The sequence below is a fragment of the Festucalex cinctus genome, chromosome 3 (genome assembly GCF_051991245.1).
Source record: "Festucalex cinctus isolate MCC-2025b chromosome 3, RoL_Fcin_1.0, whole genome shotgun sequence".
NCBI lineage: Eukaryota > Metazoa > Chordata > Actinopteri > Syngnathiformes > Syngnathidae > Festucalex > Festucalex cinctus.
Genome location: NC_135413.1, coordinates 19211175 through 19229099, shown reverse-complemented (window position 1 = coordinate 19229099; position 17925 = coordinate 19211175). Strand labels below are relative to the sequence as shown.

The 17925-nt window shown below is 38.4% G+C and overlaps 1 protein-coding gene and 2 long non-coding RNA genes across 3 annotated transcripts in view; 2 read left to right on the top strand and 1 right to left on the bottom strand.

The window, feature by feature from the left end:
• LOC144015942 (guanine nucleotide-binding protein G(o) subunit alpha) overlaps positions 1-17925 on the top strand; it is a 93432-nt gene that overhangs the window by 17075 nt on the left and 58432 nt on the right. Inside the window, exon 3 of the mRNA XM_077516449.1 lies at positions 3356-3497. Coding sequence (XP_077372575.1) covers positions 3356-3497 — 142 coding nt within the window. The remainder of the gene's footprint in view (positions 1-3355; positions 3498-17925) is intronic.
• Positions 8535-9713, top strand: LOC144015945 (uncharacterized). The gene is made up of 3 exons (XR_013282817.1): positions 8535-8909; positions 9277-9363; positions 9445-9713. It is a non-coding gene; the product is annotated as an uncharacterized LOC144015945 (long non-coding RNA).
• On the bottom strand, positions 10158-11494 carry LOC144015944 (uncharacterized). Its single transcript, XR_013282816.1, has 3 exons — positions 11199-11494; positions 10554-10784; positions 10158-10282 (listed from the first exon to the last, which is right to left on the bottom strand). It is a non-coding gene; the product is annotated as an uncharacterized LOC144015944 (long non-coding RNA).

Below are 17925 nucleotides of genomic sequence, written 5' to 3'. Positions count from 1 at the left end.
TCAATGCTGTTCAAACATGAAACAAATTACAACCTCTATAAGACTGAAATTTCAGATAAATAAATAATACATTTTCATATAAATCTTACACTCTACAAGCTTACTGATTAGTATTTTCTAAATTTGAATGAAAAAAAATCGCAACAATCGACTTATAAATTCGTATCGGGATTAATCGGTATCGAATCGAATCGTGACCTGTGAATCGTGATACGAATCGAATCGTCAGGTACTAGGCAATTCACACCCCTAATATATATATATATATATATATATTATATATATACACACACACATTTTTTTTTTTTACAGTACAGAAGTATAATTTTACAGGTAAACATACACCGTGACTAAACTAGCAAAAAGAAAAGAAAAACAAAATTAATTTGAATAGTGATTTTTAGTCATGTTAGTTTGCACATCATAATCTTATTCCAATTATTGCACCAAGGTAATTGGTAATTTATTTTAATAATGTTAAGACACACGTTCATTCAGCACCCGTACGTCACACACAGGCACGAAGGTGCGTGTTTACACATCTTCACTGGTTCAGCAGCTTCATCTTCGGGTTAGCAGATCAGCACTCAGCAAAGGCTCACAAAACACGCTTTTGTGTTCAAAACTCTTCTTATGTGCTTCTAATTGTGGCACAAAGAAGAAACATCATACATCTCAGTGTTTCTTCCTGATATTTGTTTAATTGAACATTCTATCAGACATTTCTTTTATTGCTATTGATCATGTGTGTATCGCGATATATATTGATATTAAATTATCATCCACCCCTTTAATAAGCTATAGTGAAGCAGGAATTAAAAAAAAAAAAAAAGTCATATAAAGTAGAAAGCTACTGTTATACAAAGTCAAAAAATAAAGATGGAGAATGACCTCACCACAACAGACCACAGGGCGTATATCATTTGATAATGATCAGAGACAGACTGAATGGAAAAACAGCGAACTGAATACAAACACACTGACCAGACAAAGAGACACGCCTGGACAAGACACGAGTGGCTGAAGAGAGCTAATTGGTTGATACTCTAGGGGAGCAGTGATGACAAGAACGGGAAACAAAGACATAATGAGCTGACTTGGAAGACTGGAAAACAAAATAAACCTAAATCATAATGTAGGAAACTGACATCGGGTGTATACTGTACGTAGAGCTGATGATAATTTGAAGGCATATTTAACAGCCCACGACGTACAAAAAAAGTCTCTTGGAGCCATATGCTAAACAAAACAGGAAGTTCACCGTTTTGATTTACTTTGGGATTTGTATCCATTTTTTGTGGCCTTTATCAGGGTCATATTTTAAGAAACTCCTACTGCAAAATTTATCCGATTGTCTTCAAACGGTGTGTTTCATCTTAAGATGTCGAAGATGAAAAGTTATCGAAAGCTTTTTATTTTGTCACACACCGTTACCGTAGCGATGGATTGTTTTCAAAGAAAAATGCTGTTTTATTTTTAGTCCAAACATGTGTAATGCCACATGAAACTTTGCAAACACATCAGACCTGTTATGAACATGGATATTTTAGAGATTTATTTTGCAATTTGCAATAAATGGCTCAATAGCGCCCTCTAGACATTTTTTATGGCGCAATTCCGATTGTAAGGTATGATTCAGCTAGATTTGTGAATACCTGATGCCGCTGAATATTTGAGTGGTTGAAAGTGAAAAAAATATTCATAAATGACTGAGTTATCGCACCTCAAAACACTTACCATTTTGGTTGAAAATTGCGTGTTTAGGACTATTTGCAAAATACTGCAAGAGCGAACAATTGAGATCCACTGAGAAGTGTCGATGCACCTGTTTACCCACAGCCCAAAGGATTACTTGCATAGTGTTGAGAGACACCCTGAGACTATCATGGTGTAATATCTTGGTTAAATTGCCCATATGTCAGCATGTCTGTCCATCTGTCTGGCTCGGTGTGAAATTAAACTATGTTTCAGGTCACTGTGCAGATTATGCCAAGGCAAAGGGAAGATGTACACACACACATTGACGCTCACACATGCAGCTCTTTGCTGACAGAAGGGCTTGCAGAGTGGGTAATGAGAAAAGGTCCTCATGCATGAAAACACATCAGCAGGCCAAATTCTCACGCACACACATTTGCACACGCGCACACAACATTTAGGCCATTGCTTCCTAGAAATGGTTGCACTATGCTGGAGTCGAGGGAATGCATGTTAAAATTGCGTTAAAACCTTGTTTTATGATGTGATGTTACTTTACAACTGTCAGTCAGTATCTACAGAATATTTTATATTTAATAATCTTGTAATAAATACCATAAATACCTCTCTGCCCAATTGCGAACATTGAGGGAACACTGTATACTCGGGGTGTGAATTGCCTAGTATCTGACGATTCGATTCGTATCACGATTCACAGGTCACGGTTCGATTCGATACCGATTAATCCCGATACGAATTTCTAAGTTGCGATTTTTTTCATTCAAATTTAGAAAATACTAATCAGTAAGCTTGTAGAGTGTAAGATTTGTATGAAAATGTATTATTTATTTATCTGAAATTTCAGTCTTATAGAGGTTGTAATCTGTTTCATGTTTGAACAGCATTAAAATAAAATATTAAGGCTTAATGTTCCGTTCATATAACATTCTTCCATGCTCAAGGTGTGAATCCTAACCCGAAGTCAGACGTTTTGTTGAATATTTTTCCATTAAAAATGGAAGTTTAAAAATCGATTCACACACACACACACACACACACACACACACACAAAAGGCAATGATGATAAGACGTTGAATCGGTAAGACTACCGAATGAACAATTCTGAGCTCTTAAAAAAAAAAAAAAAAAACGATTTTTTTTTATTGAATCAATTCGAGAATCGCGCGATGTAGTATCACGATATATCGCCGAATCGATTTTTTTTTAACACCCCTACTGTATACTGTAAATAAACATTTTTGCCTATTTGACTTTGTCTGATTTGCCTCATTCCCTTCGTTCTCCACTCTCTGCCTGGAAATCTGTTTTTTGACTTTTTGTCCTTGTCTTTGTGGAAGCGAAAGACTGCATGACATTTAAAACGACAGACCAGACTGCTGCTGCTGCTGCTGCTGCTGCTACTGTGGTTAAATGTCATCTTCCTCCGAGCTGTTCTTTAATTTACACTCATGTTGCTCTAACTTATTCTTACTGATGTATTATTATTGTATTCATGACCCCTACGTCTTCTTATGTGGCCCCAGTCTAAAATCCGACTTAATATTGAATTAATACCGAATACATCTGTTTTCTTCCAATCAAATATGGTGCATTATGATTTTCAGTATGCCTCACTCATTAATTTGTTTGTGCTTAGGATCATCCACGAGGACGGTTTCTCTGGTGATGATGTAAAGCAGTACAAGCCTGTTGTTTACAGCAACACTATCCAGTCTCTGGCTGCCATTGTCCGTGCCATGGATACACTGGGCCTTGAATATGGAGACAAAGAGAGGAAGGTGAGTCAGTGTGTGCCGTATATAATTGTAAAATGACTTGATCACACACAAATGAGTGCAAAATGTTACATCAAATGTTGTATACATTGACAACTGTAAGCCGAATGAAGCTAAATTGGGATATTGATCAGCCTGGATCACCATAGTCTCCTGCAAGAGCTAAGGACATTGTTGGCAGAGTTACAGTTTTTAAAGTTGCATCGTGTTTTTTATTAGTTTACGTTCATTAGTAGAAATAGAAAAACAGCACAGTCAACACCACAGAGTGAAACTCGGAGATTGCTGACAAAAACATGAACTGTTATGACTAGGGCTGGGAATCTTTGACTGTCTCACGATTGGATTCGATTACGATTTTTGGGTCTACGATTCGATTCAGAATCGATTTTCGATTCTCGATTCAAACGATTTTCGATTCAAAATTATTTGATTGACAAATGATTTCTGCTTCAATTTACAGATATGCACAACAATGTCATGATCTACTCCAGCCTGCTTTGCAAGACAAAATGACAAATAGAGACATTAAAGTGTCTTTTTTTTTTGTTTAAACATTTATTAATTTTGTATTGTAAGTGCCCTTTTCCACAAAAACAGCATGTGGGCTACAACTGCCTTTTCCCCTTCTTCTTCATTTCTAATTTAAATAAAATCAATTTTTCGATATTAATATCGATTCGATTCGATTAATAAATGAGAATCTCGATTCTTTTATGAATCGATTTTTTGGCACACCCCTAGTTATGACCCAAGCTATCTGCAGTATCACAATCAGTAGATTTTTTCTTGGAGAGACATGGATAAATAATTAGAATAATCAGACTTGTACCTAAGGGTGGTCCAACTTGTGTCGTCGTACACAAGTTGGGGTCTACTCTATGTACATACTGTATGTACTCTAAATGTTGTCTATGGCAGTCGTCAAAATTTGTCACAAAGGGCGCCATTTAAAACTTGTGATTGGGAGCGGCAGTGTTGCAAGTATATAGGACAATAGCATCAAAAATATGGAGCAAAGTAAGTACAGTGTAGGGTATTAATTGTAAACCTCTTGAGCACAACCAAAATAAGAGCAGAATAATTAGGTTAACATGTTAGTAATATGTATTCTAACCATGCGAAGCATCATATTGGTGGTAGGTGTTGTCAGGGTCACCGTTCTATAAGCTACGTGAAAAGCCAATAGATCATGAGCAATATCGTTTTGGGGCTGTTCCATACTGAAGAACTGTACAGACAGTTATTTATGCATGGGAACATATTGTCCCATGAAATATGCCAACTTACCACAAGGAGGACAAATGTTCTGTTAAGTGACTTTTTATTTGCTTTCTATTGAATTACATTCAATCATCTCCTCACATGCAGCGGTGTAGCAGACAGAAGGGTGCACTCCGACTGCAGTCACCACTCGCCACAGGCTCAAAGCGACCACATGATTCAAGGACTCTTGCAGATAGAAAGTCTTTATCTGTTACACGTTGATGCAGTTGCATTTTGCAATGTGACCGATAAACCATTCATAATCTTTGATTATCAGCATGGGAAAGTGAAATACGTACTAAGATGTATTTGTTTCCCTTCAAACATCAAAAGCGTTGGTCATAGTTCAATTCAGATTTTGAATCACAACAAAACCACTGGAGGTGGGGGGCAAGAAAAGCCTGGCTGGCCGCCGGGCTCATAAGACGCTGGGGGAAACCCGGAAATATGAAATAAGCTACACCTACTATATATTAGGGGTGTGCCAATACATCGATTATTAGATTCATCGAGGTTTGACATGTGACGATTAGATTACGATTCATAAATGTTAAAAATCTATTATTTTCCATAAATTTTAATAACGGAACACAACCGCTGCTAAAAGTACCGAAATATATTGTAATAGAGAAAAGTATTTTTGAAAAGTACTGCCTTTGAAACAATTGTTTTTGCACCTTCTTGTATGGGCATCGTTCCATCGTTCCTGTTGGAGCATTTGGTGATTGCAAATAAAAAGTAATGGACATAAATTGCTTTGGCTACTTTAATTAATGAATACTGATAAGTATACCTTAAAAGTATGAAGACTTAGACTTAGACTTAGACTTGACTTTATTGATCCCCTTGGGATGGCTCAATAAAGTAAATAAATAAAGTAAAGTAAGAAAAAAAAATTGGGGAAAAAAGATGCATTGATAATCGTGATGATTATTAGTATCATGATAATCTTTCAATTATCAAATTGTAGTATCCTTAATCGTAATCGAATCGAATCGTGGAGTGCCTTAGATGGCACACCCCTACTATACATATATATCATGACTTTAAATCCATGAAGCCAAATCTTATATTTTTCAATCATCATATTTTTTTTTGTATTTTGCGGCCTTGGTTATTGAGTGACACATGTTCATCCCTTTTAATGCTGAACCTGCCAATGCCAGTATGATTCATCTAATGAATGCCAAAAACTGCTGTGAAGCCCCAGCCAAAAGTCCATCATTCCAATTAAGTGAGTCCAGCCTCTAAAGCCGCTAAATCCTAGATCACACAATTTCAGTATATGATACACTACTTGAGGATTATGAGTGTAATCCACAGAAAAGCATCAGTTCCGTGGCCAAGGGAGCAATAGATGAAGGTTAATTGGAGTTGAAATGGCGACTATAATGCTGGATTACAACAATTGACTGATTTTAAGGTCATAACATTAGGTTATTAAAAAAAAATAGAACATTCAGTAGTTTCTTAATTCTGATTGGGGGAGTGTTTCAGTTGTGCAGAGTGAACACTGAGAAACATACAGTATGTGTCAATCAGCTGTGTCAAAGTTGTGCAACAGTTGTTACTCATCAAGCATCGTTGTGATTTGAATGCTGTTTTATGTGATCAGATTGATTAGCTGAGCATGATCATATTTGCCATTTAGTGTCTGTTACAAAATATTAGGGGTGTTAAAAAAAAATCGATTCGGCGATATATCGCGATACTACATCGCGCGATTCTCGAATCGATTCAATAATCGGCAGAATCGATTTTTTTATTATTATTATTATTATATATTTTTTTTTTAGGATTCACACCTTGAGCATGGAAGAATGTTATATGAACGGAACATTAAGCCTTAATATTTTATTTTAATGCTGTTCAAACATGAAACAGATTACAACCTCTATAAGACTGAAATTTCAGACAAATAAATAATACATTTTCATATAAATCTTACACTCTACAAGCTTACTGATTAGTATTTTCTAAATTTAAATGAAAAAAAATCGCAACAATCGACTTATAAATTCGTATCGGGATTAATCGGTATCGAATCGAATCGTGACCTGTGAATTGTGATATGAATCGAATCGTCAGGTACTAGGCAATTCACACCCCTACAAAATATGTTTCATTATTTTTGCTTTCAGACACATAATTTATCTTCAACTACAGATCAGTGAAGGCAATAAGTTCCGTACATTCTTTGTGACTCACACACACACACGCACGCACTCTGGTACATCCCTGAGTCATTGTCCCTAACCTTTATGAAAGGCACTCTCTGCTTCTAATTGCAATGAGGCCATTGATACACAGCAATGGAGATTAAAATAACAGCTACTTATTGATTTTGGCGTAATATCTACCTGTGTGTGTTTGTGCGTGCATACCTTTGTATAGTACATTGTAGTATTGCGTTTCCTGATAGAGGTGAAGAAGGTGAAGTGTAGAACCTGGAGAAAGATAGGTCATCTTGCCAAATAGGACCCAAGGTTTGCACATTCAAAAGCTGCCATATGCAAACAAGTTCTATTCAAATAGGTACATTTAGAATACATGATGTAATTTATCACACCTGAGGCAAATTGCAGGTTCTTTAAATAATGCATCTGAAAGGCAGTGCTGCCAACACAGTGCAAGCAAAATGAGAGGCTTCAGAGAAAACTGCTCATGTGAAGATTTTTAAATGCCAGAAACAACAACTATGGTGACGTATCATCTTTTGAGCAGGGCCCATTTTGAGCTTCTGAATGATTTTATAGCTGACATGGCACCAGTCACAAGAAGGAGTCATGTTACCCTATACTACCCATGACAAAATTCCTTCCAAGTCATTTCAGCACTCTGTGGCAATTGTTGCTGGCGTGGCCTCTCTGTTTTTTGTTTTTTTTTTGTTTTCATGTGTGCTGTCCCAAGTTACTAGATACACCAATCCGATGTCGGCCAAATATGACGCCACAGGGTTAGCCAGACGTCGGCACGCCACGTACAAAAATTACGTAAATACACACTACACCGACCCCGACTACCTTCAGCGCATGCGCGAGAAGTAATTCCCCCACATACCATCGCCGGTGGTAGTCATTCCTTTTTGCACAGTATCGTATACAAAAATAAATCCGACCTGCTATATCCAGTTGTGTCCCCATGTCGTGCCATAGTGTGGCTTTCATACCTTTGTCGGCAAACCTTTTAACGGTAATATCTTACAATGCCGGTCTTTCTTGTACCAAGGAGACGAAGCCATCTTCCCAATCTTCTATCCAGGCAGACGTTGTACATTCAAATACGGCGGGTACAGCAGGGTGACGATACGCAAAATGAGCAGGAAAAAAAATGGTCCAGGCTTTCCATCAGTACTGTTTATCCGTGTTCGTCACTTCCTTGTTCTTGTACCGTGCGCTGATTCAATAGCTAACAGCCAATCACAGTGATCAAATGCCCCGATGCCGATTCAACATGTTGAATTTGCTGGAAATGCTCACCCAACGGATTACAACTCAATCCGATTTTATGGCAGTAATTTATATACTGATCAGGATTGGTGTATTTAGGCCTTTAGATGTTGCGTTACGTAAGATGGGCAGACACATTAAAATCCCGCGTACTTTAGCAATAAATGTTCCTATTACACTGTGTAGCACTAGCAAGCCTTCTCTCACGATACGGAAAACGGAAGATTTGTAATAGGGCTTGTGTTTCCTTTAACGTGCAGTTGTTTCAAGCAACACTTATGACAATAGGTCGCTTGCACATCGTAATGCATCATGGGAGTTTTTCCTTCGGGCGCCATATTGGGTGTCCGCCGGTTCACAAGGTACACTCGCGAGTTACACGGTAGAGCTTATCAACCTGATGTAATTTTCGCAGTATTTTCACGATTTACCGGAAGATAAAAAACAACGATACAGGCAGAAGGTGTCTCTGTGTGGCGGGATTGATCCTAATTACGTCCTGACCAAGGGTGATTTTTTTTTTGACGGAGAAAGCTTGCTGGCCAAATGTGACATCTCTGGACATCTTTCCCTACCTCGTGTTGACAACATGCTCCATAACACGCCAACAAATCCCTGGAGGCTTACAATTATTTTGTAAGCGGGTGGATACAGAGTGTAAACTTTAACATCGCATCAGAAGAAACTGTTGCTGTTGCACGTAAGTAAACCACATGGTGTTGGTAATTCTGCACACAAAAATGTTGATTTGTTCTCAGGCTTCCTGTTATCATTGTGTTTACATGCACAGCTGGGTTTACCTGATGTGGTTTTTCTAATAATTTTATAACAGGCAAATATGGCAGAGCGTATAAGAATAAAAAGTAACTGCACAGCCTCCCCGTGGCTTAATTAAATTTAATGCTACCCTTTCACTAGTTACATGTTACTTAATCAACTTATTCTAAATGGTTAAGGTTAACCACTATCAGAGGACGTATTTTTTGTTTCAGTTTCCAGTACAATAAAACGTGTTCATGGTAACTACTGAGCATACTGACAGCTTTTCTTATGATCTCACGGATAAGGAGGCTGTCACAACACCCAATTTCTGTCTGGTGCCGGATGGCAACAATTCCCATCACTTGTCACGACAACACCAATAGTATTACCGGGTATGTATGGCTTTACTTTTTGTAGTTTCTTATTTAATTCTATGTTTCATATTTTCATTACAATGTTTGTAATATTTTCAGATTCAGGCACAGAGGAGTTTAACTGGACGGACTTCTGCGACTTTGTGGTGTGGACAAAGTGTGATTGAGCGAGTCCACCCAGATCGCTCGTTTTGGCCAGCTGGAAAAGCCAGTTTTTTTTTTTCCCCAAGTCCCCTCCTTACCTGAACTGCTCGGGAGAGCATTTACTAGATCAGCAGTGGACTTCCAGTGTTCCTGCTCAGCCGCTGTCACCTACCACTTGCTCATGTACTTCAAAGATGCGGAATAAAGTAGTTTTTTGTGCTGCAGCAGATTGTAAAATCAAATGATATCACTTGAAGTGTGCCAATCTAGACTGCCAAAAGGACAGTGGTTTTGTGACAAGTGTGAAACAAGGATTATTGGGAAAACTGTAACACAGTACTGGTACTTGTCTTACATTAAACAAATTTAAAAGAGAGCAACTTTTTCCTCTGTACATAGCATAATGAAAGTCATTGCGTACCCCATCAACATTACATCATACCGTCATCTCAGGATGGTAGGCACCTGTGCTAAAATAAACTACATTAATTAACAGTTCAATTTTTAACTCTGAAATTACTACATCTAATAATTATTCACTTCATTTTTTGTGCTTTTAGAAATAATAGAGATTTATGCCATTACTTTAAGAGGGACCATATTGCACATTGAGTCAAATCCTGTCATTTGTATTATGTATAGCTTTGTAAACAAACCCAACAATAGAATTTGTATAAACGCTGCCTTTATTAGCTCCAAACAAAAAGTCGCATGTTGTCCTCCTCCAATGCTTTGATGCTCGCCTTCGTTTCCATCATGTCATTGGCAATCAAGTCGGTGTGGCATGAGATCCCTAAAGAAAAAAATAAATAAAAAATCACAAAAAAATACGGTACCAGTAATAGGTTTAATATAGTAAAGTAGTATAGTTTTTTTGTCAGTGTAAAATAAATGTACACATTTTGTTGCATTTTTTAATGTATGAACATTGCTACAGGCAAATACTTATTTCTATAAACACTTCCAAATGTCTCTAAAATATAAGGTGCGTGTACACACACAAACAAACACATACATTCACTCATGCATACAATATATCATGTAATGAATTCTGAGTGGCATACCAGAGTCAATGATGTCAGCAGTACTTGAGGGTACAGGTTACTGGAGCCATCTGGCTGCATAACTGCAACAATCTCTGCCACTTCGAGTCGTCTTTTCTTTGCTTGTCTCTCCTGTGCACGTTCATATCTTGGCACCGACTGGGCTGAGACATAGATGTTGTAACTTGGGACCCAACTTTAATGTTGGAGCCCAGTCGGGATGATTGGACAGAAAAACGGGCGCAGGGCGACCTGTTAAAATAAACAAATATATAAACAAATAAAATATGGAAAGACTGGTTATTTTACCGCAGTAGGGTGGCCGTGAATAAGTTCTTTAGCATGATGTGTAGGCTACCGGGGGTCTGTTTTCTTGCATCAGCCCCTTCTGTCTCTTTTTTTTTCCAAGTTTACATTTTGCCACCAAAAAACATGTTATCGGCATTAAAAGCCCAAGACTAATCAATCCAATTTCAGCAGTAAACACTTTGCACTGGCACTACTTGGGTGAAAATGTTCGATGTTAGCTTTCGGCTAACGTCCGCTAGCCAGCTTGTACTACCGAACTTGCTTGCTCATGAATCCAAAACATAAGCAACTTGCCCATATATGGGCGGTCGAAACGTTATTAATCCTCATGCATTAAATAAAGGTAAACAAGCTTACCGCTCACAAAGTGATCGCTGCACACACGAGCCCAAAGTAACGACTTCCCTCCGGAGTCCGCACTCCTCTGTCTCCAGGCCCTGGTTCCTAATTATTTTCGGAATTCGGAAAAAAGACCGACCATTTTCCCCCTTGGCTTTGTTCGAACAGCCAACGATGCAGCAACAATGTACCATTTTAAACGCAGAAAACAAACGTGATAGATACGTGTTAGACCGAATCGCTACGTAAATGGAGGCCACCCAGCATGGCGACTACGAGAAATCCGAGGCGGAAGTGACGACATGTGCAAGCGACCTATAACATGTCTGTTAACAGTTTTCACTTCCTCGTCATTGACTACGTTTACATGCAGTCAATATTCAGGTTAAGGGTCAAAATTTTGGTTTGTGAAACATTCGAGACAACTCGTTTGCATTCACATAACTAAAATCACGTCACATTGAAGATGTCATTATGCAAATAAATAGATGTCATTTTTTTTTACTTCATATGGCCAATAAAAGACATTATATTAATGTCACCCACCACAGTAATAAAGTAGTGGGTTTCCTTCATGCTCCCAAAATTTTTCTCTTTGCTGCATCGTCATGTTTGTTTACCATGTGTGTATTTCTGAGCTCTTGTAATTGTCTTAGTAAAATGAAAAATTAAGACACCAACTCCTGGCTGATTCATGTATTGATGGTGTGTCTAGATTTATTTATTTTTTTTAATCTGGATAAATCATCCTCAATTATGGAGATACATTTTGAATTCAACCTGTTCTAACCTCTTCTGATAACATCCCAAATGTGGCCTTGGCTAGTTGCTGTGGCAACCCGATGTTTTGCCTTGCTCGCAACACATTCCGCAAGCCCGTGTCCAAGGGCAGTGTGACACGCACACAAACCTCACACCTCTCACACACTCAGACAATGATAGCATGCTTGAAATAGACTGTTGTCGCTGTAATGTAAAGCCGTTTGATGTCTCAAAAGCTAAGGTTGAAAAAAGGAAACCCTAATGTTAAATGTGTGTGAAAAGTTCTGACAATTTGACTTACTGTGTTTATGACACTAACATAATGCTTGATTGCAATGCAATGGAATTATAATTTAATTCCAAATTTGACATGAGGAAATTATTTTAAAAACAAGACATCCCTATTTCATCATTACAGTTCAAGCACAATGCAAGTACAATCTTAGCTCAACTGAATGAGCGAGGAAAAGGACGCAGGTGCATGTATATGCATGCAAGCATGCAGAAAGTGACACCACAAAAACACATTGTGTCTCAATGGACTTGTGAAGGGAGGAATGGGAAGAAGAAGAAGAAAGGGAGTTATAATAGAAGGAATAGGCAGTGTATGTAGAGATTGAAAAAAGAAAGGCAAAAAGAGGGGGAACTGGCGGGCAGGTGGATTCTCATTTTCCTCATGGGGTAGTTTATGTGCACCTTCATGTGTTGTAGTTCCACAGTGAAAAACGCCCGTGTGCTTACCATTTTCCCTCTGCTCATTATAGAACGAAGCAACCAGTGCACACCTGTCTTGTTTAAAATCTAGGTTTCCTCCGCTGATTCTGCGTATAAAATATGTAGAAAAATAAATACTTTATTGAATTACTAACTGTATAAAGTTGCACCATTTGGTGTGTTGCTTTGACAGTGAAGAGTGGTTTGTTACATTTTTACGTCATTTCAGGGCAGGGTTATTATAGTTTTGGAATTTTCATTTTAGTGAATTTTTATTTTGTTTTGAGTTTTGTTATTTTAAATGTAGTTAGTTTTGATTAGTTTTCAGGGCAGTTATGTTAGTTTTTATTTCTTTTAGTTATTTAAAAAAATGCTTAGTTTTAGTTTAGTTTTTGTTAGTTTCAGTATTAGTTTTTTTTAATGTGTATTATTTGAATACTTGTGTGTAATATTTAATAAACATCATGGTAAGATGAAAATATTATTATAATATTAAAATAAAAATACTTAAAAATCACATTTAATATCAACCCCAAAAGGCTCATGAATTAATTAATTACCAAAGACTAAAACAAAGGGCATTTTTGCGATAATTATAGTTAGTTAGTTAGTTAGTTTTAGTTTTGTAAACATAAAATGTAGTTTCAGTTATAAGTTTTTGTTTAAAAAAAAAAAAAACATTTTTGGTTTTATTTTATTTTGTGAACAAAAATGTTTTTTGAATTTTAATTTTAGTTATTTTGTTAGTTTTAGTTGACTATAATAACCTTGTTCCAGAGACTGGCCAATACTTTTGAGATATGGTGAATTTATCGACATTTGGCACATGAGCCTTGAATTTTTAATTGTATTTGAGGGAGTACATGTTTCTTTCACATAATAAAGTGAATCCTCGCATCTCAATCTGTGAAACCTTCTTCATTCAGGGTTCTATATTACTAATTATGTGTTTATGGACTTGAGATGAACCAAAAATATACGGTTTTGGTAGCAGAGAGATACAGGTTGCTGCCTTTTACACAGATTGTTCAGACTGAATTTCAGCCAGCAATTGCAGATCTCCAGTAATGATGGTAAGCTCAGATAAATAGCAGGGTGTTGTCATTCACATAAAAACTGCGCCACAAAATTTGCAAAGTTAGAAACATGACTCGTTGTGGTGAGCCCCTGATGGGAAGTTGAAGAAAATTTAGCAGACTGTAAATGGTAAATCACCATGGGTGCTGATGTGCTTAGTAATTTATTTTACTGTTTTTTTTTATTCCTTCGAGAAGCAGTCCTGATGTCATTTCATTTTTCTAAACAAGTAGTTTTGTGTGCACAGTTAAAGGTGTGTTTTATAATTGTGAGAAGTCACTAATATAACAATGCCACATAAAAAACATTAATTCATTTGCTCCTAAAAACGTATAAAAATGTTCTATTTGAAATATTGCCATGGTCCCAAAAACATATTTATACATTTTTTTATGCTATAGCATACAGAAGGCTTTAATGCAGCCTCTGACCTGAAGAGGATGCTTAACAATGGTAGAAAAAACGGCCAGCAGGTGGCAGCAGAGTATAAGAGATCAACCAGGGCCATGTTGCAAAAAAGCGCTTTTCTTTTCCCCACTGTTGTAAATAGATTTGTGAATAATGATGAAACTTAGCTATATTCTAATGCTTATTGGTGCAAAACGGAAACAGATACAAATATACTTTCCTATTTTTCTGATGAAAGAAGAGACTAATCTTTCTTTTGGTAAGTTCCATGTTTTTATAGCAGCTGTATAGAAAATTAATGGATGGATTTTTAAAGTAGCCCAGCTCATTCCAGCAGTATTGAGCTCTCTTTGATAGCCTTTTTGCTCTCACATCTTGTTATTTTCAGCTTCCTCCCTGTCACTTCCTCTTTCCACCACACTGATCAAAGCATCAATGGCTTCATCACTTGCTTCCTCTTATCATTGTTACTTTATTCTTCATGCTTCTCATATTGTCTGACTTCACTGTCTGTACCTTCCTATTTATGTACTGACTTTGATTTTTCCGTAGACATCTTCAACGCTTCCTGCCTATGCTACAAATAGTTATTTTCACGATGAGCTTCCATCTTGAAACTCCTCTTTAGAATTAATGTGAAATATTCAAACAACTTTGTGTGTTGGGGGCATGCACAGCGAGATCTGGATAAATATAGTAAACCAAAGAAAGTCGGCGTCATGACTGAGTGAGAATGTGAGCAGTATCCTAGCAACAGAAAGAACTGTGATCCCACACCTGAGATTTAGGCTACTGATTTTGCTTGGTGTGTTTGTTGGAGATAACATGGTTGAAGTTAAAGATTTAACAAAGATAGCATAATGTGTCTGTGTTTACTCATTTCACATTTTACATGGCAAATAGTAATCGGAGAAGCGGTTTTCTGTATGCAGAAAACAATCAAATACAGTGACACAATTCTACTGTAGGTTGCTTCTGAAAACATGCTTGCTTGTTGCGCAATCCTTCTATGGCTGCATTCACAAATGTTGTCCTCGCTATGTGGAGCCGGATGTGTTTGTTCTTTCTGCCTTTTGTTTGTGGATGTGGATATGAATACATCGGTGTGTTTCTGCCAAAGCGCCGCCGCTGAGATAAACTGGCAGCAGAACACACTGGGACAGATTCCAGTATCCAGTGACCTGGTTAGGAGGGTATATAGTTTAGAAAATGGGATGAATGCCTGACATGAATTCCCTTGAACACCTATACATGACATTTAGTCACAGGTTAAGGGTTATTATGCCTGCAGCATGGCAGTACAATGACTCATTGGTCTACCTTGTTTCCTCACAGGAAGAAGGGAAAACTGTTTCAATCTCGGTTCAGGCCTTTCTAGTCGCTGATTTTCTGGTAAGGTCATTAGTGAGTAGAAGTTCACTTCGACAGCATATGATCAATTATCATTCTCATTCTCATTTACAATTGCACTTGACTGGTGTCCAGGGTCTACTTTTTGCCCCAAGTTGGCTCCTGTGACCTTTTACAAGATAAGCAGAATAGAAAATGATTGAATTGATGACTGTAGCCTGCTGCACGTGACACTATCACATTGTTCTCTGGATTTATTTAAATCTTTTGTTCAGACAAAAATCCTGCAATAATTACTAGGTACATACAAAGCCCTGGAATTTGTAAAAGCCCTCTGAGCTATTGGAGGAAAATAGTGTCCAACGTCACTCATCCCATGACTTTGCCCATAGCACTACCATGAACTTTTTGTGATCTGCTAAATCTTTTCGATTATGATTACAAACCTTTCCTATATTCATGACACCTGAATTGATTGTTAATTTGTAATTGATGCCAGTTAGTAGCATCACTGTACAATATTTTGCTGCTAAAAGACCCCCCAACCAAAAAAAAAAAAAGAGGGAGACAGCTGTGTGTGGGTGTGTGTGCGTGAGTGAGCCTGTTCATCATGTCAAAGTGCATAACATCAGAAAGGATCTTTGGGGAGCAGACACGCTCAAATCATGCATAACTCACACCGCACAGTTTACCCTTAAGCCTTCTGAAACTTCCCTCACAAACGCACACACACACACAAGCACAGTCTCGTTTACTTCCCTCACAGTGTTTACCAGACTGCCGCTGCCAGCGTCATATGACTGGCACATGGACCTGCAAAGCCACTGTGCTAAGAACAGGACCATGATGCCTTGCTCCTGTCGCCCCAAGGCACCGCGGTGAACATGCTGGTGCGCCAAGCACTGCCTTCTAAGAAAAATACCATGCTTACACGTATATTCGGTCAGGGATTCACAGAGTTGCTGGATAAACTTAAACCCTTGTAAGAATCACTGATCAACACAAGGCTTTGGTGTCAAACAAAATCAAGTACCGTATTTTTCGGATTATAGGTCGCTCCGGATTATAAGTCGAACCAGCCAAAAAATGCATAATTAAGAAGGAAAAAACATATATAAGTCGCACTGGAGTATACGTCGCATTTTTGGGGGAAATTTATGTGGTAAAATCCAACACCAAAAACATACATGTCATCTTGAAAGACAATTTAAAATAAAAATAAAAGAGAGAACAACAGGCTGAATAAGTGTACGGTATACTAACGTTACATGACTGACATGCCTGGTAATGTCAGTAACGACGTAACATATTAACTCATTCACTGCCATTGACGGAAAAAGACATCAAATGATGCATTTTTTTTGCTGGTCTGGAAATGAATGTGTTAAGAGTTTGGAGTCGGAGGCGGAGTGTTGAAGCACGGACCCAAAGGCTGGCGTTTTATTGACATCAGCTTCTGAGGTCTTAACAGCAACTCCCCACTCAGCTAGAAGCTAACAGGCTAACCCCGGGTTTACACCGGATGCGGTTGCGGTGCGGTTGCGGTGCGGTGCGTCTTGACTGCGTGCTCCGGACGCGTCAATTTTTTGGCCAATCCACACCGCACAGCTGCGGTCCGGCAGCTCCGTCGCCGACCACTTCCCGCCGTGTCTCGCGTGACCGCGCGCGATCATGTGCCATTAAAAACAACGACAAACACACAGAAAGTCTGTGCTCAACAGAGAAGCAGCAAGAGAGGTGGACTTTTATTATTTTGTGGCTTTCTACCTCCAATATAAACCTCTCCTCGTCCATGTTCGCTGGTGTCTAAACCGTGAATGAGCACCTCGCACGTTAACTCCAGGCCCGTCTACGCCCACATCACGTTTTGCTAGCATGCTTATGAAATAGGAGCTGGCGAGTGTTTTATCTTGAAAGGTAACCGGAAATTTATTTTGAAACTGCGTCGGTCTCCCTGTCCCGCTCGATGTGTTTTGTGCTAGCTTGCCATTTGCCGGAGGCCTACCGCTGCGGCGTCCAGCAAAAATAGAAAATAGGTCTATCCTTGCGGAAGGGCTGCGGCACGCCGCAGCTGAGACGCAGTCGACACGCAACGCACCCGCAAGAGGTGTAAACTGCACCATTCGAATGAATGGAATCTAATTGCTTGCGTCGCCGGAACGCACCGCAACCGCACCGCAACCGCACCGCAACCGCATCCGGTGTAAACCCGGGGTAACTCCCCTTTTCCAAATAACAAAACCTTCCCACCCGGAACACTCCCTTCGTCCCAACATTCCGTGGGTGAATTATGTTCCCATCACTACAAGTTATTCATATAACTCTAGCATAAAGAACATGCTAACAAGTTTACCAAATTATCAGTTTCACTCCAAAACACTAAATCCAATGAAATCTTCATCCTCGATGTCACTTTTAAACAACTCCCCCAACT